The sequence below is a fragment of the Camelus bactrianus genome, chromosome 20 (genome assembly GCF_048773025.1).
Source record: "Camelus bactrianus isolate YW-2024 breed Bactrian camel chromosome 20, ASM4877302v1, whole genome shotgun sequence".
NCBI lineage: Eukaryota > Metazoa > Chordata > Mammalia > Artiodactyla > Camelidae > Camelus > Camelus bactrianus.
The window spans coordinates 31554390-31578320 of record NC_133558.1 but is presented as its reverse complement, the minus strand read 5'-3'; the positions used below and the strand labels follow the sequence as shown (position 1 = coordinate 31578320).

At 45.8% G+C, this 23931-nt stretch overlaps 1 protein-coding gene across 1 annotated transcript in view; it reads left to right on the top strand.

Moving 5' to 3' along the window:
- Positions 1 to 1554: 1554 nt before the first annotated feature.
- Positions 1555 to 23931, top strand: part of TNFRSF21 (TNF receptor superfamily member 21) — a 60174-nt gene continuing 37797 nt past the window's right edge. Inside the window, exons 1-2 of the mRNA XM_074348867.1 lie at positions 1555 to 2083; positions 22095 to 22743. Coding sequence (XP_074204968.1) covers positions 1997 to 2083; positions 22095 to 22743 — 736 coding nt within the window. The 5' untranslated portion in view covers positions 1555 to 1996. The remainder of the gene's footprint in view (positions 2084 to 22094; positions 22744 to 23931) is intronic.

The following is a 23931-nucleotide window of genomic DNA, read 5'->3' as shown; positions in this document are numbered from 1 at the left end:
TTTTTTTATTTCTGCCCTTGCTGCACAATCCTCCCAGTTTTCCAGCCGCAAAATCATTGTTAATTCCTTCCTCTCCTTTAGTCTATTTCCAGCCAATCTGCTTTTTCCTTTGAATCTGTTCTATATGGAGATGTAATGTATTTCTTTCCGCTTTTGAACTTGCGGAACTAGCTAGAAAAATTCAAGTCCAAACTTAACCCTCTCCCCCAAACTCCATATTTAGCAGTAATAATTTCTAGCACTTCTGTGAATTTCCCCTGCTCCAATAGTCATGGACAATCCTTTTCTTTACTGACAGATATTTGAAAGAATAGATTGACGTTAACCATCATGTTAATTTTTAGCATCTCCCAAGTGTGCACAGGACAAAGACCAAAGCACATTATTTTAATAAGAAAACAACTAGTTGGCACCTCTGCCTTAGTAGGTGACCTTCAAGAGAACTGGGTATTGAGTCTGAAAGCAGGTAATTGAGAAAGGGTGTTATCCTGACGTAGAAGGGGTCAAGGAAAGCTAGAATAAGTGCAGCATCAAAGGGCTCACACATGAGTGGAGTGAACCAGATGGCCAAAGAGGTAATGTCAATAGTGTGTGGCGGACAGCAGTACCTAGAGGGTGGACGCTGCTGTACCACAGCCAGGAGACTCTGCCTCCCCTCATTGAGACAGAAAGGGATGCCAGGTCCTCACTCACATTCAGAAATGCAGGAGATGCCAGCCCATCCAAGGGAATGCTCTGGCTGTTCCTACTTCTGAAGCTGCACACTGCCTCCCTTTCTCCCCACCCACATCCCACAAAGGCATTTGGAACTCAACTCAATTTTTTTTTTAACACTTTTTTGGAAGAAGGGTGTTTCTTCTCTCTGTGATAATTTGATTCAAAACTCTGGGGATCCTTTATTTAGAAAAATGCACCTGCCCACATATTTCAAGGATTTCCAAGGCCTCTGGAAGGTCCTCCAAAGACCTAACTCCGCGGACTCTGGGTTTGGAATCTTTAGTCTGGATTTCCTTAGGTGCATTCTTTGGCCCAGAGGGTTTCAAATTTTGCCACACGATCTCCCCAAATCATCAGGAGAACTGAAAAAAAAAAAAAATCCCAATGCCCAGGCTACACCCTGTTCCGATTAAATCAGAATTTCTGAGTGTGGGACCACGCATCAGCTTATGTTTTAGACTCTCCAAGAGATTGTACTGCGCACTCAAGTTTGAGAACCAACTCGTGGTCTCTTCACGGCACGCAGTAGATCTAAATGTTTTATGTTCTTTGGCTGTCTTTAATCATTATGCCAGAAACAATAGAAAGGCGTCTGTCGCAGAAATAATTTACTGAGAATCATCTTAGAAAAAAGAAGGAAATTTGGGTCAGAAATACGTATGCATTCAGAGCGTTTTCCCTGGGTCATTAAGCTGCTGCAATCTCTTCAGCGAACGGCAAGGGGCACCCTCTCCCTCCTCGCTCCACCTGGAACGCCTTCCCATTTCTGATCGCACAAAGAGCCCGGCCTCCTTCGAGGTGACATCACAAAGGGCCGATCCCCCGCCCCTTCGGCGCCACCACGTGTGTCCCCGCGCCCGGCAGCCACCCGACTTAGTCCCTCGCCGGCCGGTCTAGGCAGCGGAGGGTGGTTGGCAGTGGCTGGAGGCTTCGCTATGGGAAGTTGTTCCTTCGCTCTCTCGCGCCCAGGCCTCCTCCCTGGTTCTCCGCAGCCGCTGTCGGAGGAGAGCACGGGGAGGCGCGGGCTGCAGCCGCGGCTGCTTCTCCCCGCCCGGGCAGCCGCGCAGCTGGGCAGGTGCTGAGCGCCCCCGGAGCCTCCCTCACCGCCTCCCTCCTCTGCCCGGCCGTCCGGCTGCCGCAGTGCACATGGGGTGTTGGAGGTAGATGGGCTCCCGGCTCGGGAGGCGGCGGTGGATGCGGCGCTGGGCAGAAGCAGCCGCCGATTCCAGCTGCCGGGGGGCCACTCGCCCCGGGCGCCCCTCGAGCTCCGGGCTCAGCCATGGGGACCTCCGCGAGCAGCAGCACCGCCCTGGTCTCCTGCAGCCGCGTCGCCGGAGCCGCGATGATCGCGGGCTCCTTTCTCCTGGTGAGCGCTCGGGGAGGGGGAGATTCTGGGACCGCGGCCGCGCCGGAGCAGAAGGCGGCGGCGAGCCGGGAGCGGGGCGGCTCCCCCGGCCGGGGCTGCGGGGGGCTGGGGTCGGGCCAGCGGGGCGGCGGGGGTTGCAAGCAAGGGAGGGCGACACAGCCGAGGGCTCCGATCGGGTCATCTGGAGGAGCTGCGGGGCTCTACCCGGACTCGGGAATGAAGGCGAATTGTTTTCCTTGCAGTCCGGCGGCGCTGCGAGAGGCGCTAGAGGTGGCCGCCGGGCTTCCTGCGCATTTCAGGGCTTTCCCCTTCCTCGACCCCTCCAGTGCCCCCATCTCCTCCATGCACCCCCACAGCCACCAGCCGCTGCCCCCTCCGCGTGGCGTGGGGCTGGGGCGGCGGGTGGGCGCCGAGGCTCGCGGCGGCCGCCGCTTTGTTGCAGCTGCAGTGTCATGTCGGGATGCTACCGCAGTGGGGGACCGGTGCGCGCCCGCCACCGAAACCGCGGGGTGCGTCCGCGCCTCGCCCGCCCCCGGGGCGCCGAGCCCCCTCCCCCATCTCTCCGCCTTGGCTGGGTGGGTCCTGGTTTCCGCACGCCCAGGGAGGAACCCCGAGACCCACTCAGGCGCCTCCGAAGCGCCTGCCCACAGCCAGCCAGCCAGCGTGCCGGCACTTGCGTGGGGGGAGGGGGACAGAGCTCTACATAAAGGAAGCTGAATTTTCCAGTCTTTGCCATCCCTCGCTTACCTGTGGCCAGGCAGGTGAGCCTGCAGGGTGGGGCAGCTGCCTTCTTCTGCACCGTGGCCGCATTCAGCTCCAGGGCGTGCCCTATAGCTAGTCCTCTCCATCACTTACCTGGTCAAAGCCTGAACGCACCCTTGACCCAAAACTTAGGCCCAACTTCCCCAGATCTCTTCCGCTGCTTTTCAGATGTTGGTGGGGATGGGATGAATTAGGTGGAAGAAAATTTATTTGGTATCAAACCCAGGAGCTGCCCTAAGCTTCCCGTGCCTTTTTGTCTCCGCAAGGAAGGTAAGAGATTCTTAGCTAAGAACCAAACAAAAACAAAAAGCAAGAGCCTGTTTTCAGAGCAGGCCTGTGTCAGGGGAAGGCAGGCTTGCTGTCTCCTTCCCGAAAAGGGCTTAATGCCTGGCCAGCCAAGAGCTCTTAGATCCCAGAGCACTGTAGTTGCTACGGCCTGGGAATTCATCCTACAGACACTCTGGTTCCCTGTGTGAGTGTGTGTTTTAAGGGGAAGAGAGAGACTAAAGAAAAGTTTGGTGCTGTTAGCATTTCTAATGAGGCAAGTCCCAGTCTCCCTTCAAAGCTGCTTTCCTGCCCGTTTTATAGTAATGGCAAAGTCAAGATTTGTATGGGTGAAACCAGGGTGGTGGGTGGTGAGCAGTAGAAGGGGACAGTCTCCTTCAAGCAGTGAACCTGCATTGACAGTCGTGGTGGGGAGAGAAGACCAGCTAAGTCCAGGGGAACACCGATCCTAGTATCAGTGGAGTTAGGTCATCCTTGAGCTCTGTCCTTGCAGCCTCACATCTACTACTGTACCTCCCCTGTTGTGTGTTGAGTCCTTTCAGCACATCTGATTGCTACGCTTTCCATAGAGTTCACTCCTAGGTTGAATCTTCAGTCAGTGCGATATTTCATTAATTTTATGTTTCTGCATGAGATAGTTGCTTAAAGTAAGGTCTCCATGTAGTCAAAGCATGGGTCTCTTTAACCAACTGAGAAAGAGGATTCTTGTTCTTAAATCATTAAGTTCAGTTGACCTAAAAATTGTGCCCTGCATTTACAACTGAAGACTTGAGAATTTAAGTTTGGCTATCTTTTTTTTAAAAAAGGAAATTTACAGTGGAATTTAGAAGCAATCTCCAGGTGTTAACTAAAATCAGAATCCTTATTCTCCTGATAATTATAAAAGAAAGGTTGCACTTCAGTTCATGGAATGGCCTGGAGCTGACCTCTTTGCCCTGAAGGGAAACTGGAGGGGGTGGGCCAGGGGTCACCAGGGTGGGAAGACAATGCCTTTTATTTTTCCTGCTCTGCAAGTTCCAGTCCTCAGGACAGGCATTGTTGGCGTATAAAAATGATGATTTTATGACGTTGTTATAAGGATTCTTTATCCCACTGGGATTCTTGGCCATGTGAAAATGGCAGACGCCAGGTCCTGGAGCCCAGGTAGGCACCGCAGTGTGTGCAGACCGCTGCTGGGGCCAGTGGCGGGTGGCGACCTACCCCGTCATTGCAGTTAGCTTAACAAATAATAAACCCAATAAAATGTCCTGTTTATTATGGCTTTCGGTTACCCCTCTTCTCTCAAATATCTCCTTTTGGTGTGACAATATTTGTTATTATCCTCATTTTGGACACTTTTTTCTTGTGATGACAGGCTAACTTAAAGAACTTACTATAAACTTTAAAAAACTTACAGAAGATATGATATATAAACATAATATGATATTATATATGTGTGTGTGTGTGTGTGTGTATATATATATATATAAAACCATATGTCAGGTGCTTTATACAGAGTATCTCTTTTACTCCCAACATCTCTGGGAAGCAGGTGGGATTAGCTCCATTTTACAGATGAGAAAGTGGAGGCTGCAAAACTTCATTGTCCTGGGCCACCCAACTCTCAAGTGATAATGGCACTGGCACCTAGGACTGCCTGCCTCCCCTTCACTCCTCACTCCTGGGCCACTCTGTGATTTCACAACTCCGAATTGCTGGATGATGAAACGTAAGAGCAGAGAAGGCTTTCTGGGGGAGAGTTGAGGTGGGTGGTTTGGCTCGCTGTGGAACGTTAATGAGACTTACATGAGCGCCTTTGGACGAAAGTGTTCTTGCTGCTTGCACTTCTGGGTCTGAGGCGTGGAGGTGTCTGCAGGATACTGGAGAGTAAACCACAGACTGAAAAGCACAGCATCGTGCGTTCCAGGCCAAGAGTCTGGAGAGCAGATAAGTGAGTCCTTGAGGTCTGTGCCAGTGTGAAGGAACGCCCTGGAAGGGCCTGCCTGGTGTGACACACACACTCAGACATGCCTGCTGCCCTCAGGGAGCTTGCTTTGCCTGGTCAGATAGAATATTGGCAGTGGGGCAGTCAGAAGGAAAAGAAGTCACCACTGATAGGGAAATGAGGTCTGAAATTTTGGAAACCACTAACCTGCACGTCTTATGAATTCCAGATAGAAGGACAGTTGTAGTCTGAGCCTTCAGCTGTGTGCCAGCCTAGAAGGTCCCAAGTACCAATGTTTGTCACTGTCATTGAGACTTAGACGTCGAGCTTAGTGCCACCTCCTGACCTTTGCTCATCAAAGTTATCTAGTATGTTGGCATTTGACTTTGGCTATTTGGGTAGATGTGGAGGGGCTGGTCAGGGCTGAAGTCCTGCATGGACTTGGTGACAAGTTCAAGGAGAGCTCAGAATTCAAGCCGACGTTCTGTCCAAAAGATTTTCTCCTTTCTATATACCTTAACTCCGCAATCCTAGAATGTGAAAGCCGGAAGGGAAAACTGGAGGGAATAAAACAGCCTAGATTGGGGAAGTACATTATGTTTTCATGTTGACAAACCTATGTTGAGCGCTTACTCTGAGAGAGGCACTGGACTAGGTGGGGGCACACAGGGATGAATTAGTATTTGAATCTTGCCCCGCGGATACAGTTTATCTGCTGTATGAAAAGTACATGGCTATCAGTTGTGCTGGTTGGGTTTCTCGTGTTTAGAAAGAATCAGTGGATAAATGTACTACACTCAAAGTAATACACAAAATGTAATGGATGTTAAAATCTTTAAATTATTTGAAGTAGTTTTGGCTTTTAGCCTGAAAGTCTGAAGAAGAAAACTCAGTGCCAAGACTCAGAGTAACATACATTAGCCTCGGTAGGAAAAGTGACTTACAAGCAGAAGAATGGGGTGTGCAGACTTGAACTGGGGGGCAGAGTTTCTCACTTACCCCGTGAATCTCCCATCTCTGTTGTCAAAATGTTTAGAATGAGATTGAACTTTCTCATCTGAACTATTTCTAAAGGCATATGGCTGAATCGGCCTCAGGTTTGGTCCAAAACAAATAACCTACAGTATAAAGGAAATACACAAACACACCAAATCAGCAAGAAAAAAAAAATTCCTTGTGATGGAATGTATATACTACCTTAAGTTGAGAAAAAAACACCTGAGACTAAATCAGCATAGATCCACCAACTGGCTAAATTACATATTTTTGTGTGGCTAAATTTGGATGAAGTCTTTCCAGTGGGATGCGGCCAGCACAGTTAATGCTGAATTTGCCAGCACTGTTTGCAGAAGGCCCTTCGCTCCAGGTGTGCCCTTAGTGGATGGGGTGAGCGGCGTGGGCTGTGGGACTGGCTCCAGCAGGTGCTCTGTGTCCTGTCTGCTTATGGATCAGAATGCAGAGACTTTTTTTTTTACACTTGACTCCATCTGTAAGGAAGAGAGGTAAAGTCTGTTTGGAGATTCCATAGACAAGTTACAAATTGATTTTGTCCTCAGCTGACCCTCTGTGAAACACGTAAACTCTAATTGGCTTGAGTAAACTTTTCGGGGGGTGTGTGTGATGGGAAAAGGTCAGATGCATCATTAGACTATTCGGGGCCAGTGTGAATTGAGTGACTTTTCTTTTTGTAAACAGCAATGCCTGTTTTCCAGTAAGCACTAGCACTCAGCTGGCCCTCTTCCCCCAAGCAGGCCTGGCAAATTCCAGTGATGCCAGGTCACTGGCAACTTCCTGGAAAACTCAGATGCTTCTCTTGGATGACAGGTGTCTCTCCTCAGCTTTGGGCGTTTCCTGGATGACTGTTTGGAGCAGATGCGGTCTAGACCATCAGGCGCAAATCTGTCTGCCTGGCCAAAGGAGAACTGAGGTTGCAATAGGAGTCAGCTGGTCCCCCGGACTGAGTTCCCGTTTAGTGATGGCAGGACACTGGGCTTTGTTGCTGCTGGAGCGGCAGTTGCTGAGCTTTGCTTCTTTAGGAATGAAGTGACATCATGAATGAATCCTGGCCTCGCCCCCGTGTTTGTATTTGTCAAGTACCAAAAAGTTCCCAGGCATCCTAAGTGGGCTTGTGTTATGCTACCTGGCTTCTCTACCCCCTCCCATCTCCAGCCTGAGTCCCAGAGGAGAGGAGCCGGGCAGCGGTTAGAAGTAGGGAGGAACCTGGCAGACATCAGTGTGTGCTGAACACTCACGGGGCTGCAGAGATGTGGGGCTCACGGGGATTTAGACTCTTAATTCAGAGCAGTGGTGACCTCACTCTTCTTGAGGGATGCTGAAGGCCGCCGGGAATGGTCCATTCACTTGGATTCTGGCTATCTGGAGTTTTCCCACGTGTCAGCACTCTGGCCTTGGAGTGACAGATGTGTGCAGTGGTGGGAGAGTTGTGCTAAAAGAGCCCTCAGGCAGGGTGGGATTGGGCAGGGCGTGGATGGGTGGGTGGGTAGTCAGGGCCCCGAGCTATAGCCCCATCTTCTCTTGAGACTATCCAAACATTTTGTCTAAGGTGCTGTTCTAAACTAGAAACTGAAACAAAATTTAAAGAAAGGAGAGGGGGCTTAGTAAGCAAAATCACAGCAAGCCTCATATATGATCGTGATAAAATCTCCCATTTGCTCTTCTGCCACCAGGACTGCTTGGGGGCTCTGTCCCCGGGGTGGGTGCCATTTGCAAATCTGTTTTGGGAGAAGGAACATGGGTTTCATGGATTTAGGAGAGAGGAGAAGAGTGAGCCCTTGAGTCCTGGATCCAAGTGAGAGCAGCTTTGCATTCAAGAGGGCTTTGGCCCTGATAGCCCAGAGGGGAGGAATATTAATGGCTGTTAAATTAATCATAGATGGATACTAGTAAGCTCCTCTTTCCTGAGCACGTGCATTGACATTTGGTTGAACGCCTTCCACCAGTGATGGCAGGAAATCTTCACGTCCATGAGGTAGTGTCATTAGCCCCATGTTACAGGTGAGGAGATGAGGCTGGGGAGAGGTTCCAGTCAGGCAGTTGGCAAGTGCCAGAGAGAGGATTCAGATCTTGGTCAGCATGGCTTTGTACACACCACTATGCCTGCCAAGGTGGGGGGAGGAGCCGAGGAACCTGCACTTACTGGAATTCTGTTTCCCGTTCAAGGAATGATTTTCCCTGAGAGTTGAATATTCTCTTTCCATCAGGTGAGCAATTCTGCTCCACTGGAAGATTATAAATTAAGGGCAGCGTGCGTGTGTGTGTGTGCGTGTGTGTGTGTGTGTGTGTGTGTGTGTGTGTGCGTGCGTTGACGGGGGAGCGTGGAACTACTGGCATGCGTTTTCCTCTGGCGTGACTCTACGGGGCCATGGTGCCATGGCTAAGATGGAAAGATACTCTTGCAAATTGAAGTGTTATAAATAGGGAACAGAGGCTTTGCTTTCCTGCTACTTGGGTCATTTTGAAAAATATTTGCTTAGTGAGTAAGAGAATGACAGGGTTTCTGCTGAGCCGTGTAGTTTCAACTCATCCTCAGAACCTGAGGGCCTCTCAGGCTATCCTCTGCTGCCAGCCTGACTATTTGTGTAGGATTAGGGCAGGGGCTTGCATCATCCGTGACTAGTCTTTTCTTTGTGAACTTCTCATTGCGGGTGTCTCAGAAGCCGGCTGAACTCCATGATGTGCACAGTCTGATGTGGGATGCGCCTGTGTGTGGCTTACCATGCCGTAGCGCTCTCGGGAGCCGGCTTTTCAGCATATATCTTCACAGACTGTAGAAGCTGAGGAGACCTGAGAAAGGCAAAGGGCGAGAAGAGATTTCATCATTGGTTCTGGTTCCCTAAAGAACCCTTCTGAGACAAGACCATTATTTGATTTCATCATAGGTATGTCCAGGTCGGCTCAATCAGGCTTAAGAGAGGCAGCGGGGTTGAAGGGGGCAAAAGGTTCAAAGGCAAATGGTGATGGGTTCCCAGAATAATCTAACTGGTTATTAGTCACTTTTTGTTCTTCCTTTACTTCTGGAAGTCCACGGCCCCCTCTCTCCTCTTTGGTTGACATCCTGTATCCCTGATTCAGGAAAAGTCCCAAATCGGACAAAGTTTGGGTGTGTTTCCCTTCTCACATGGAATGCTTAGGGCCAACGGTGTTCCTCGGTTTCAGCTTCTTACAGACAACGGACAATGTGCTGTTCATCTTTGCGTAGCTGGCTCAATGCCCCGACATGTAGTAGTTAAGCAATAAACGATTGTTGAATGAATTCCAGAAGGATTTTCCTCTCAACTAACTGTTCATTCATCCCAGGCAAGTGGGGGAGTAGTGGGAGCTTGATCTCCTTTTCAGTGTTTGAGCTACAACTCGAGGGCATTGCAGTTTTTAACGAAGAGCATTTTAAACATAAGCAAGTTGACAGGCTGGAGGAACCTAGCGGGTACAGAATTCTCTTTATGTGTCTTCCCAGTTCATTCTTATGCTTTGATGGTATACAAACAGTTCTGGATGGTGAAAACTAGTATGTATATACTTGCCTGTGCCCTGTGTTTCTTTGTGTAACTATCTTCTGTGACCCTGCGGACATACAGTTCTATTTTTTATTCATTTAGTAAATATTTATGGCACATCTGTTAAATGCCAGGCATTTCTAGACTCTGGGTTTATGATAGTGAAAGGCTAGTAATGGTCCCTCCCTCTTGGAGTTCATACTTTATCAGGGAAGACAGAAGGGCTGATGTTTAAGGACTGAACTTAAAGAGCAGAAGGAAGAATATTCTAGGAAGGGGGAACAGCACGTGGGATGGCCCAGAGGTAGGAAAGAGGCTATGTGTTCAGAGACTGGAAGGAAGGCCACTGCGGTTGGTGCTTAGCAAACAGAAGGAGTGTGGATTGGGGTTGAAGAGGTAGGCAGGGGCCGGATTGTACAAGACCTTTAAAGATGTGACCACGTCAGGATATTATTCAGAGTACAGTGGGAAGCAGGGTTATAATAGTTTAAAAAAAAAAAAAAAAATTTAAAGATGACCCTGGCAGTTCTGTGGGGAGTGGGTTAGAAAGAGGAAGCATAGATGGAGGAGACTAGTTGGAGTCGTTTACCATAGTTCAGGGGAGAGATGATGGGTCTGGGCTGGTGGCAGTGAAGGTGGGGGTCATCAGATTTGGGATTTTGGAGAGAGTTTACTGATGGTGAGATACAAGAGATAAGTGAGGTGAAAGGAAAGGAGTCATCAAGGCTGACTCTTGGCTTTTTTAAAAATTAAGTTGAAAAAACTTTTTTTGGGAGGGGGAAGGTAATTAGGTTTTTGTTTATTTATAATGGAAGTACGGGGGATTGAACCCAGGACCTCATGCATGCTAAGCATGCACTCTACCGCTGAGCTATACCCCACCCCCCGACTCTCTGCTTCTTGAGCTGAGCCTTTGGTGGTCTGATTACTTTAAAGGGGAGACTGGGGAAGGGGTGGGTGGAATTGGGGAACCCCAAGTTTGGATGTGGTTTGAAGTCCTTTGATTAATGTCAGTTCAACCCTCATGCCTGCCATTTTTTAATGCCACCTCGCCTCTGGTTGGCAGCGCGTTGAGTCATCCTACTGTTTGTTGGACACTTGGGTTGTTGTCATTGTCTTCCAACTGCCAGTAAACAACACTAACAAAGTTGTCGTTGTACAAAACAATTGCTCTTTTTCCTTTTGGGTTGTTCCCAAAACTGAGGTGTATCTGATGTGTATTCCCCAAAGCGGGATTGCTGGGTCACAGGAAATGAATGAATGGCTTTCTGACTCTTGCTGTGTGTTGCCAGACTGTCTTTAGAAAGACTGAATTCATTTAGAGCATCACAAGCAGCTTGTAAATGTTCCTTCTACCCCACAAGCTTGCCAACGTTGGAGTTTATCACTTTAATTTATTTATGCTGCTTTAATATAGATACGGAAGTGTCTTTGGTTGTGCAAATTTACATTTCAGTAGTTGCTAGGGATGTCGTAAATGTATTCACGTGACAATTGCCTTTGTAGTTACTCTGCCTGAACTATTGAGTGGAATTTGTGTTAATTTTATTTGTATTAATTCTTTACATTTTCAGTTATACGCCTTTAAAAATTAAAAAAAAAATTTGATTGAAGTATATTTAGTTTACAGTGTGTCAATTTCTGGTATACAGCATAATGTTTCAGTCATATGTATACCTCCATATATTCTTTTTCGTGTTCTTTTCCATTATAGGTTACTACAAGGTATTGAAATAGCTCCTTGTGCTCTACAGTAGGAGCTTGTTGTTTATCTATTTTATATATAGTAGTTAGTATTTGCAAATCTCAAACTCCCATTAGTTATAAGCTTTTATTAGTTGTATATGGCATGTATTTTTGCAACCTACTTTTAATATTGTTATATTTCATAACGCAAAAATTCAGGTTAAGATTCTTTTTTTAATTGAAGTATAGTCAAATTACAATGTCATGTTTGTTTCTGGCGTACAACATAGTGATGCAATTATACATATGTATCTTTGCATAATCTTTTTCATTAAAGGCTATTACAAGATACTGAATATAGTTCCCTGTGTAGGTTAATATTCTTAAACCCATTTTCTTTTTTATGTCTGAGAGTATCTTCTTTTTCGTTGTTGATTTTAAGAGCCCAAAATTGATCTTCTTACAGATGGGCTAAATAAACGATTCTTATTACTTTTCTGGACTTCAGCATGGGTGGTGTGAGCACTACATCACTCTGTTCTACAAGATGGTCATATTCCTTGTGTGAGTGAAGGGTTTCATGGTCAGATAAGTCTGGGTCCAACTGAGTCACCGTTTTTTTTTTTAACGAAGAATAGTCAGTTTACAATGTTGTATCAATTTCTGGTGTACAGCACAATGTTTCAGTCATACACGTACATATATATCTGTGTTTTCATATGTCATCTCTTTCTACAGCTGTCCTGCTGGTCCTCCTGGACCCATCATCAGGCCACTGTGAATTGTGTCTCTCCAAGAGAGGGCTGCAATTAGAGCATTTCCTAAACTTTTAGACGAGGGGTTGATAAACTTTATCTGTCAAGAGCTTGATCATGTTTTTGGCTTTCTGGGCCCTGCCATCTCCATGGAAACCACTCAGCTGTCACTCTGTGCTTTGAAAGCAGACCTCGGCAAGGTCCAGAAGAATGGGCGTGGCTGTGTTTCCCACTAAACTTGACTTGTGGACACTCAACTCTGAATTTCAAATAATTCTCATGTGTCACAAAATTTTATTCTTTTGCTTCCCCCCCAACAACTATTTAAAATGTAGAAACCATTCTTATACTTGTGGGTTATTTAAAAAAAAAAAAAAGCAGGCAGCTGGCCGGAGTTTATTCAGCCGTGTTTTAAACCCTAGAATCATTAACATCTTGTGGGACTAGATCTGGGGAACTCACTCTGGAAAATGCTTAGTTAACTTCTGCTCCACTTGTCTACAGTGTACTTATTAACAGCACATCCTTTCTCCTCTTGTGTTTTCTCATTTGCCATCTACTAAGTTTATATTCTAAATCTACGTGGAAATGCCAGTTGGCCCTGGCTTGTCTTTTACCGCTGTGCTGTTCAGTCTGTATTTTTCGTTTTGTGATGGGCTCCAAGCCTTGTAGCGTATGTTGTTAGGATTACAGTTTTTTAGAATCTGAAGTCTTTGACTCCCGTGTCAGGAGTTGGATATTTTGCGTTTTTAATTGGGCTGTTTTAAAAGGTTGTATCATCCCAAGGGAATGAAGCTGAGATCGGGTGAAATAATAAGGAGAAGGAACGATGATTAAAATACATTCACGGAGAACTTCCTTGTGTCATGTATGTTCTACGGGCTTTATCTGTTGTCACAATTAATTCTGAAAACAGTCGTAGGATTGTTATGCTAAGCATTATTTTTATCATATTATTATTTTAAATTATCTATGTAATCTATTATTTAATTGTGTTATTATTATATCCATTATACAAATAAGGACCTGGAGATACAGATCAAGTCCCCTTCCCCCACGCCCCTCCCCTGTCCCCTCCTCCCCAGTGAGAACCTGGTAGAGCTTGGCTTGCTTAGCACACTTCAGACTAAAATAGGTTTTGTTTATACTTTCAAGCTGGAGTTGCTGCCCTGGCTGGTGTCGCCAGTTTTGCCTTGGTTTATTTAAGGATTCTATAAATTCTTGGCAAGCACAGAAGTGTAATCTCCTCACACCTTTACCCCTGTCTTCTTTATAACATGGCTTCTCCATGCAGGTGGAGTCTTGGCCTAAGCAGTAGCCATGGTGATGGATGGAGGGGGATGCAGTTCTGTGGTCCAGGGCCCGAAGGCTGAGTGCACACACTCTTCTGCGTGGTAGGTTCCAGGGAAGACAGCATCTGGCTTAGTTCCATCTTGCCTGTTTTTTTCCCGCTTTTCCCCCGTGTCCTCATAGCTTGCCTCCCTCCAATCATGTCATCAGCACGTTCCAGCCTTGGCATTCTCTGTCTTCACCAGCTTGAAACAGCAGTCCCTGCTCTTGCCCTAGCAACAGAGGCTTTTTTAAATCAGACAGGAGAGTAGGAAATGCCAAAGCCAACCAAATTTATATAACATAACTGGAAACAGCCCTGCCTGTGCTTTTGTAGAAGCTTTCTCTTGGGCGCCTTCCTCTTCGTGCATTCTTTTCTCCCTTCGAATCTAGAGAATTTCCAGCAGCCGATGCCTTGCGATGCCACATTTAATGCAGTGCTAGAAATAAAATGGTCAGAAATTCTGGAGGTGTCTACGCCGCCTGGCTTTTGCCTTTTGATCATCTATTAGCAGGTTTTATCATCACCATCTCAGGAATAACTTGGTTCCCTTTTCTTTGTTATAATATCCACAGTAACTGAGATTCCTTTTGACCTACTAGTTTCATGCAGCATTAAAAAACTCTCTATCTCAGACTCGCAAGCGGTCTTCCTGCTGGTCCATGAGGAATAGACAAAAGTTGATCACTGCCTTGAGTGGGCTCATTTTCTATTAGAAATGATGGGAATTTGGTAAGGGACAGGAATGATGTAAACGTGTTGTACTTAGAAACGGCACAGGATTTTTTCCCCCCATTTATTTGAAGGATGAGGTCATGGGATAAGACTTGTTAAGAGAGAAATAGACAGCAGCATCCTACATTGCGTCAGCACATCTGGGGGCTTCAGTCAAGTCCATCTCTGTGCCCTAGAGTAGAGGTGATGTAACAGGACAGGTGTGGTCACCAAGGTGAGTGTGGATACCTGGGAAGTCTTTATTGCTGGTCATTTTGGAGCTGCCCTTGGAAATTTGCTTTCTCCTGTGTTTTATCTTTGACTCACTCACTAAGCATTTGTAGTGCTCCTATATCCCGCACAGTTTGGGGTGGTACACTTGATATTTGTTCATTTATCCATTGTTGTTGGTGAAATAAGTGTCCTAAGTAAATGAAATTTTTCAAATAACTGAAATTTAAACTAGGATGGAATGTAGATGACTTCTGGAAAATAATCTCCTTATACTGCTTATAATTCTAAGCACCAAGTTAGGGTAATCTTTTTTTTATTTTTTATTGAAGTATAGTTGATTTACAATGGTGTGTTAGTTTCAGGTGTACAGCAAAATGATTCAAGTATACATACATATTCTTTTTCATTATGGGTTTTTATAAGGTATTGAATATAGTTCTGTGTGCTCTACAGTAGTTCCTTGTTTGTCTATTTTATATATAACAGTTAGTATCCGCAAAGCCCAAACTCCTAATTTATCCTCCCCCATCTTCCCCTTTGATAACCATAAGCTGTTTTCTATGTCTGTGCATCTATGTGTTTTATAAATAAGTTCATTTATATCATTTTTTAGATTCTAAATAGAAGTGGTATCATATGATATTTGTCTTTGTCTGGCTTATTTCACTTAGTGTGATAATCTCTAGGTCCATCCATGTTGCTGCAGATGGCATGATTTCATTCTTTTTTATGGCCATGTAATATTCCATTATACATACCACATCTTCTTTATCTAGTCTTCTGTTGAACATTTAAATTGTTTCCATGTCTTGGCTATTGTAAGTAGTGCTGCTATGAATTTTGGGGTCCATGTATCTTTTTGAGTGTAATCTTTTTTATCAAATGAGAGGGGATATTTTAAATTCCCCATTACATTTGCTAGTCACCTCAAGCTCCACACTGAGCATAATTCTTGTAAGCCAGTTATGGTTCTGTTAAAACAGAGTGATATCCTCAGAGTATTTGGAGGTGAAATTCTTTGCTTTTACTCTGAAGGATCCCAGCCTGCTGAATCTCCTACATTATTGTGGCTACATGATGGTGGCCTTTTGGCTTCCTCACACTTGCTTCTATACCTGTGTCATCCCCGGCAACCTCCTCCACCATCACCCTTTAATGTGCTGCTTCTAATTAGTGATGGTCTGCAAATGCATTCATTTATTTTGTCAGCAAACCCTTGTCAGTTACACTATGCATCAGATACTGTACTCGAGGGCTTGGAGAGCATCCGTAAAGAGATTCTGTTCTTATCCTCACAGAGCTTGTGCTCCAGAGGGGAAGACACACTAAGACAGATGATTGTGTAACTACAAAATTATGGTAGTCCTATAGGAAAAAATAGGGAATGAGGGGAGAACGTGACACCTGCTTTAAGTTGGGGAGGGGAGGGCAGGGATGGCATTTCGGAAGAAGTCCTGACTCTAGTGAGATTTTGCATTTCATCCTAAGTCATGAGTGAAGCCACTGAGAGTTCTACGCAGGGGAGGAAAGGATCAGATGTGACGTGTGAGTTGGACTGGGCATCAAAAAAGGAAGCCACAAGCTCACTACTCTTTGCTAGACTCTCTGAGGAGGTCTGAATGTTCCTGTGCGTGAGCTCCTGGTCCCTGCATATTTTGACATTTTTTTTTTGACTGCTCAGCACAGGTATTAGCAGGCTTTTTTTCCCCCTATAAAGGGCTAGATAGTAAATACTCTTGTTTGCAGCCATATGGTCTCTTTTGCAGCTACCCACCTCTGCTGTTGTAGCGTGAAAGCTGTCGTAGACAATACCTAAATGAATGTCTCGGTTCCCATAAAACTTATTTACCAGAACAGGTGGCGTGCGGGATTTCGTTTGCCGACATTTGGCTCAGAGGATGCTTTGTTTATCGTTTCTGTGATCTTCATTATTGAGGTGCTTGAGCAAGGGAGGAAGTGCAGTCTATGTGGTTGTCCCTGGCCTGGAGCTGCTTATAATCATTACGGGAAGATAAATATATACAGTTATGAAGCCATCAACAGACATTACATGGCAATATGTAATTAGGCACCAAAATGATGGACAAAAACAGGAAATATGATGGAGAGTTTGCTCATTGGCTTGGAATCTGAGTGTCTAGAAATGGTTGTAAAGGCTGCCTGGAGAAGATGGAACTTGACAAATGATCACAGATACCTGGAAGGTTTGAGTTGAATACAACCTAGTCCAACCTGCTAATTTAACACACATGTAAAGCCAGGTCCATTTGATCTTAAGGCAGAGAGTCTGGATAAGAATATAAGTCCTCTTTTCTCTAGATCTTTGCCCAGTTGTTCTTCTTATTTCAGGTCTGGTCCTCCCGCAGGCTGGAAATATGTATCTAGTAGAGTCATAATAATAATAGAGGAGGAGGGAGAGGTTCCAAGCTAAGGGTTGAATGGAGACTTCTTTTGTTCTTGAAGGAAAGGGGTCCTCAAAAGACTGAGAGCAGCCTGGGTGTAGCTGTCATTTGGGATGAGAAGGAAAGCAAAGAGAAGCTGGGATGTAGAGTGGGAGCAGAAGGAAAGCAAACTTATTTTATAGAAACATTCCTGTGCACACCAACACATGGACAAGGAAACAATCCATGGGGCCTCAGGAGGAAGAAGCTCTAAATTCTTCAACATGGGCATGTTCAAAGTCATAGCCATACTATTTATAACCTGACTGTTATAAAGAAGGAAGTAGCCTCTGTGTTCCAACATAGAAAAGTTTCAGTGATGTAGTATTAGGAAGTGAACAAAAGCAGATCACAGAACAGTATGTATGACCTGTCCCTGTTATATGTGTAAAACCAAACCAAACCAAGAGTGGCTGGAATGGCCAACCGGAAGTGTGTATGTGTGTTTTATGTGTAAATGCTCAGAAAATGGTCTGGAAAGATGCACAGTGAAATGAACAGTGAGTTTCTGGGGAGTGGGTACATGTGAGCAGAGATTTAAACATTTTTACTCTATTTCACAATTAAGAGAATTGCTACAAGAATGTGTATTTTTGTTATAGACATGATAATTTAAAAAGAGCAATATGAAAACAGTAAAAAGGTCCACACTGGGTGAGAGGCAGAGGGAGGGGCTCTGACCGTGGAACTGGGCTCTGATTCCCAGAATCAGAGGTCATTAGAGACCGAGGAGGGCTGTCATATTAGTTCAGGGGGGTCCCAAAACTGAGTTGGGCATCAGAATCACTTGGAAAACTTAACAACAGAACAAACCAAAACCCTGAATTCCTGGCCCCGTTGCAGAGTCACATGATCTCAGGTGATGGGCTGGAGATGTGGATGTTTAGAAAAGCTTCTCAATTTTTTGAATCTGCATTTGAGGCCTGAGGCTTTGTTTAAAACTCTGGTTTAGTTTCCCTGCCTCTGTGCAAAGGAGGAAGCAGGGCTCTTGATCAGGCAGAACGAGCTTCAGGAATTCTGATTCCTATTCTCTTGAACTTTTTTCAGTGGCTCTATCTCCCGATTCAGGTTTGTTTTCCCCAAGATTAGCTTTTAAGTATCATCTGAACTTGTTTTCACATTTTACAGGAAATGTTCTTCAATATTGTTTTTGACCTTGATTGCTGTCCCCCCATCTCCCCATTGTTCACCCTTAGAATCGTCTTTGAGGATGATTTTTTACATCATTTTGATTTTCTTAGAAACCAGAGGGTTGCCACCCATCTAGTGGGAAAATCTCTAATTTTTTTAACTGAAGTATAGCTGACTTACAATGTCATGTTAATTTCTGGCATACAGCATAGTGATTCATTTATACACACACACATACATATACATATATTTCTTTCATATTCTTCTAATTTTAAATTGACTAAAAGGCCTTAGGAAAATAACTTTTCTCGGGTGCCACCTGCATCTCTGTTAAGAGAAGGGGACATTGCCACCTCTTCGTCTCAGCAGGGTTTCTGTGACATTGAAGAGCCCAGGGAGCAGTTTCTCTAGCTTTGTAGCTCAGATGGGTTTAGCTGTTAACATTGAAGCTGGGAGAGCTCTTAGAAGTCTCTCCAGGGCAATGGTTTTCAAACTTGTTTTAGGACTGAACCTTCCTTCCAATGAATTCTTACTTGGACCCCCCCCCCCCCACCCCCGGCAGATTGGTAAATCAGAGCTGCTGTGTCTGAGGCAGAAATGGGGGCGCTTAGAGCCCTCCTTCCCGTCCCCGCCCGAGGGAAAGCCCTGAGAGCTGTGCTCTGCGACGTGCTGTCTTGGGTCCAGCTTGAAAACCGGTGACTTCTTCCCCTTTCTTCTTCCATTGGCCATTGTTCCCCATATCCAGCTGATCTGACTTCTCAAGCCTGCTGCCTTCGCCTCTTTTCACGGCCACCACCTGAGTCCAAGTCACCCCCAACTTTCACCTTGGTCTCCACCTTTTAAGTGGATTTTCTTATCTACTCCGCTCACCCTAGAACCCCTTTCACCCTCCTCTTTGCAGCCAGATAGCATTTTTATTCACAGATGTGATTATCTGCCACTTCCCCCCATCCTCCAATATACACATGTCATGACCTCATTGCATTTTGGATTAAGATCAAAATGTGGAACCAGGGGGAGGATATAGCTCAGCGGTAGAGCGCATGCGTAGCATGCACGAGGTCCTGGGTTCAATCTCTAATACCTCCTTTAAAAAAAAAAAATGTGGCACTTCTCCAATTTTAACTATGGCCACTGTAGTGCATCTTGAGGTTTCCTCAAAGGCTTTCAGAAATTTCCTTCTGTTTCAGACCTTCACTCTGAGGCTCCTTCTGCCTCATCTCCTCTGCTTCCCCTGCCCAGAGTTAGGTACGGCTTCTCCACCCTGCAGCTCCGTAAGTTCAACTCCATAAGGGCTGGAATAGAGTTCTCAAGATTCTGTGGTCAGCTCGTGGGCCCGGTGCCTGGTACACACATAGTAGGTCTTCAGTAAATATCTGTCCAGTGAATTAAGTGTCCAGTTTTTACACAAACCTCATTTCCAGTGTTCAGCCCGGGTTTGGCTGCATCTTAGCTCTACTTGTAGGCGCTGGATTTGCCTCCGGTAGCAGGAGGTGATTTAAAGGTCCGTTTTTAGAGCCACGTTGTCTAAAGTGGGTTACCTAGTGGGATGCAGTTGAAAGATCCCTGAGCTTTGCTTTAATTAGAAACTTACCCAGTTATTCTAAATGAACAAAGAACTGAAAAATCCATGGAATTGAGTGGGGAAACGTGTGGGTGTATGGGATCTGGAGGTGGGTTTTGTGTGGGGCGAGGGCAACCTCTGGGAATCAGACATCAGGAGACTGATGCAGAATCTAGTAACATCCCCGAGACTAGGTTTAGATATGTGTACCCTGGGGAGACATACAAAGCTGCAGGAAGCCTAGCCCCATCCCCACACCCAGGCACACCTGCAGTGAACTCATGACCTCTGTGTTCTGCCGAGCCACCCCCTGGGTGTGTGACTGGCTGACTATCCAGCCTTCCTGCTCAGATAGGGGGCCAGACTCCAGTCCCACAATGAATCAGATTGATGTTGGTCCCCGATCACTGCTCTCTGACCAGATTGGCCGTTCCATTCTCTGCGTTCATGTAATCTGCGCAAGTGGAATAACCTGTTATTTTTACATGTCTCAAACTTCCAGAGCACTGTGGTTATCCAAAACTGCTTTTACACTTAGAACTAGATTCTAAGCGGCTAGCAGAAGTGCGGCACAGAGCCACTCTTGTAGCCTCTGGATTGGGTCCTTAGATTTGGGGAGACTGGGACAAGATGTGTCCTCATGGACTTGCCAAGTGGCACTTGGGAGCCCAAGCTGGTAATAGGTTTTCTTCCCTCAATCTCATGCGTCTGCTGTGCCCAGAAAGGGGAGGCTGGGGCTGATTTTGCAACTAGAAGGAGCAAGATAAAGAAAAGATAAAGCCAGAGAAAGGGAAGATATTATAGAATTTATTTATTTATTTATTTTTAAACTTTTTTTTTATTGAGTTCTAGTCATTTTACAATGTTGTGTCAAATTCCAGTGTAGAGCACAATTTTTCAGTTATACATGAACATACGTATATTCTTTGTCACAGTTCTTTTTCCCTGTGAGCTACCACAAGATCTTGTATATACAGGATTTATTATGATCAAGCAAGAGCAAGATCCTTTTTCTTTAGAGCCCAAGATGAAGTTAAGTTTCTTACCAAGAAAATCAGCCACTGTCCCTTTTTTTTTTGGTCTCAGTTTAAAGAAAAGATGAATCTATGTTTATCAGCCGAAAATTTGTTTTTAATATTGTCATTTGACTGGAGGCATTGCTGGGACAGGCCGAAGGACTTCACGGGAAAAATTTGGGGCTCAAATAGTTAAATTTTGAGGCGAAGGGGACTTGAATCTTGGGTTAAGTTTCAGGTTGCTGAGAGGACAGAAACTCTGTTCACTTAAAAATTTTATTTTTATTTTTTGCTTTATCCTCTCAGTGGCTGGTATAGCGGCAGATTTGGAAGGAATTTGCCTCGTAGGGTGGCAGGCAGTTTGAGACAGGCATTATTTTCTTGACATATAACCTTTCTCCATTTTGAAAAGGACAGTGCAGACTTTCTTGTTGGAACCTCTCAGTCTTCACTCATGCAGAAAATCTCATTTTTAATATTCATTCTTAAATGTCTCCCCCGCCCCTGCTCTGCAGGACCTCAGGATTTTGAACCACAGATATAATTTCCTTTCCCTCAAATTTTCTTTCGGGAAACTAGTATAAAATCCTGTCTAGCTGATGAAATTTCTGTTCTATGAACTAAATCGAAATATTTATTGAATTCTTGCCGAGCCCAGTTTTGGGCTTGGGCTCCTGGGTAGCTGCAGGTCATCCACACTGATGACACGGCCTTCAGAGGCTCGTCAAACAGGATGTGCTTCTAAAAGCATTAATTCTGCTGTTTAAAGCACATTAAGAATGCCAAGGGGCTGCCTCTGTTTCACAAAATAAAAGCAAAAACAAGCAGGATTCAGCTTTGTAAAGATGAAACTTTTGAAAAAATCCTGCCATGTCTATTGGGTAACTCCAAATGGGCCACCTGGTCTTATGGAAGCAGCAGCTCAAGTATTTGCCATCTTGCTTCTTGGTTGATTTGTCCTGGTATCAAGAAATGGCAAGGCATGGGGGGAGGGTATAGCTCAGTGGTAGAATGTGTGCTTAGCCTGCACGAGGTCCTGGGTTCAATCCCCAGTGCCTCCATTAAAAAATGTGTGTGTGTGTATCTATCTATCTATATATATAGATATATAAACCTAGTTATTTACTTACTATATTTATATTAAATAAACCTAATTACATCCGTCCCCCACCAAAAAAAAAAAAAAAAAAAGAGAGAGAGAGAAGGCAACAGTTGGGCCACGGAAGGAAGACCCTGTTTGGCAAGTTATTTTCTCTTGCAATAGGATTTAACATTAGGATTAAAAACGTGTAGCATTTTTAATGTAAGTCACAAAGTGCTTTCACGTTCACATTCTCAGTTGAAATTCTAATTAACGTGAGAGGTACCATCCGCTTCATTTTACAGACTGGAAAAAGGGAAGCGAGGCTAAGGTCGAAAGGCAACAAAACCAAAGTTCCACAGCCAGCAGTTCAGGCCCCATATGGAACTGGGTGGAATTTCTGTTTCTCGCTTTCTGTTTTGTTGCAGCCCTAGTGTCAAGAGGGTACGGTCCTGGTCAGACCTTTAGTAGGAAGGGTGATGGTAGGGTTGGGATTGTCCCATCTGTCCTCCTCCTCTTCCTGTATAACACCTTCTTGGGTTTTATTCCTCCCCCGTCCCTTTCTTTCTTTCAGCTTGGATTTCTCAGCACCACCATGGCTCAGCCGGAACAGAAGGCCCCGAGTATCCCTGGCAAATACCACCATGTTGACCGTGTCACTGGCCAGGTGCTGATCTGTGACAAGTGTCCGGCAGGAACCTATGTGTCTGAACACTGTACCAACACAAGCCTGCGTGTCTGTAGCCGCTGCCCCGTGGGGACCTTCACCAGACACGAGAATGGCATAGAGAGATGCCACGAGTGTACTCTGCCATGCCCCTGGCCGATGGTGGAGAAATCACCTTGTGCTGCCTTGACTGACCGAGAATGCACTTGCCCACCTGGCATGTTCCAGGCGAATGCTACCTGCGCCCCCCACACGGTGTGCCCTGTGGGTTGGGGGGTGCGGAAGAAAGGGACGGAGACCGAGGACGTGCGGTGCAAGCAGTGCGCTCGGGGTACCTTCTCTGATGTGCCTTCCAGTGTGATGCGATGCAAAGCCCACACAGATTGTCTGAGTCAGAACCTGGTGGTGATCAAACCGGGGACCAAGGAAGCAGACAACGTCTGCGGCCCACTTCCGTCCTCCAGCCCAGCCCCGCCTTCCCCGGGCACAGCCATCTTTTCACGCCCCGAGCGCACGCAACCCCACCTCGTCCCTTCCTCCACTTACGTTCCCAAAGGTAACTTAACCTCGTGAGTTACGTGTTTGTGGAAGGCCTCGAGCCCAGCGGAGGTGCCCAGGATGGGCTTGGACCCGGGATGTGCTCTCCATTTTGTCTATTTGAAAGTCACTCCTTGAAGAAGGGCCTTGCATTTTGTGGCTCTTTAAATTCTGGCTCCTTTGGACCCATTAGAGACATTTAGACTCAGAAGTTATCTATTGGGGGGATCAAGTATCTGAAAACTAGGTTACCTCCAGCTAGAAAATAAGAACACAGAGAAACAAGGTCAGTGGGGGGCCTCATGTAAGTCGCTGAACTTCCTCAGGCCTTGGTCTCAAACTTGGCAATCATAAGACACAGTAAATGAGTGGTTTACATGTTTTAAGGTCCCTTCCAGTTGAAAAGTTTTCCAACACCCAGTAGGTCCTGGAGAGACACAGCCTGAAGGTCAGAAAGAAGGGGGGAGAAACACCATGACATCTGGAAGGGAAGGGATGACTGTTGGGTGTGAGGTGGGGCAGAGAAAAGCAAACTAGGGCAGACGCTTCAGGAAACAAACATAGTTGCGTCACTCTGAAGGTTACTCTCTGGAAAATAGTTTCTTTTGTTCAGACGATTTTAACTTTATGTTCTCCATCAAGTATATCCCGGTTTCCCCCAGAATGCATTTTGAACCACAGGCAAGAATAAAATGTAGTTTTTTATTTTTAAATCCTTTTTGATTGGATTGAGTTTCCATGAGATAGCAGCCCAGCGTGTGGTTGGGCTTTCCAGCGAGCCCTCACGAGTGGTTACCTTTGACGGTCGTGTAAGGAGGGCCTTCCTGCGACCGCCATTTGGAAGCGAAGAAACGGGCTCGGAGGGCTTATGTGACCTGTCCAGGTTTCCTCAGGGGCTGATGCAGGACAGGCCTTGGGACTCGAAATCCCTGGCTTTCACACCCCTTCTGAAGAACACTTGTGGAAGCTTCTCTGAAAGTCCACTAAGCTGCCGGCCCCATCTTGCTTCTCTAATAATAGCACATAGCGAGCCAGCCCTGCCTTGCCTCACCGACCTGTGTCACCACACCTTCCGCTGGTCACACTTGGATTTGAGTTTGAGCTCTTTCCTATACGCTTAGTTACATTCTCCATTTTACGATGGAGATTTATTTCATGATGGGGTCATGAAATAGCCAAAAGGTGGGAGAGGAGGAATAAAGGAATT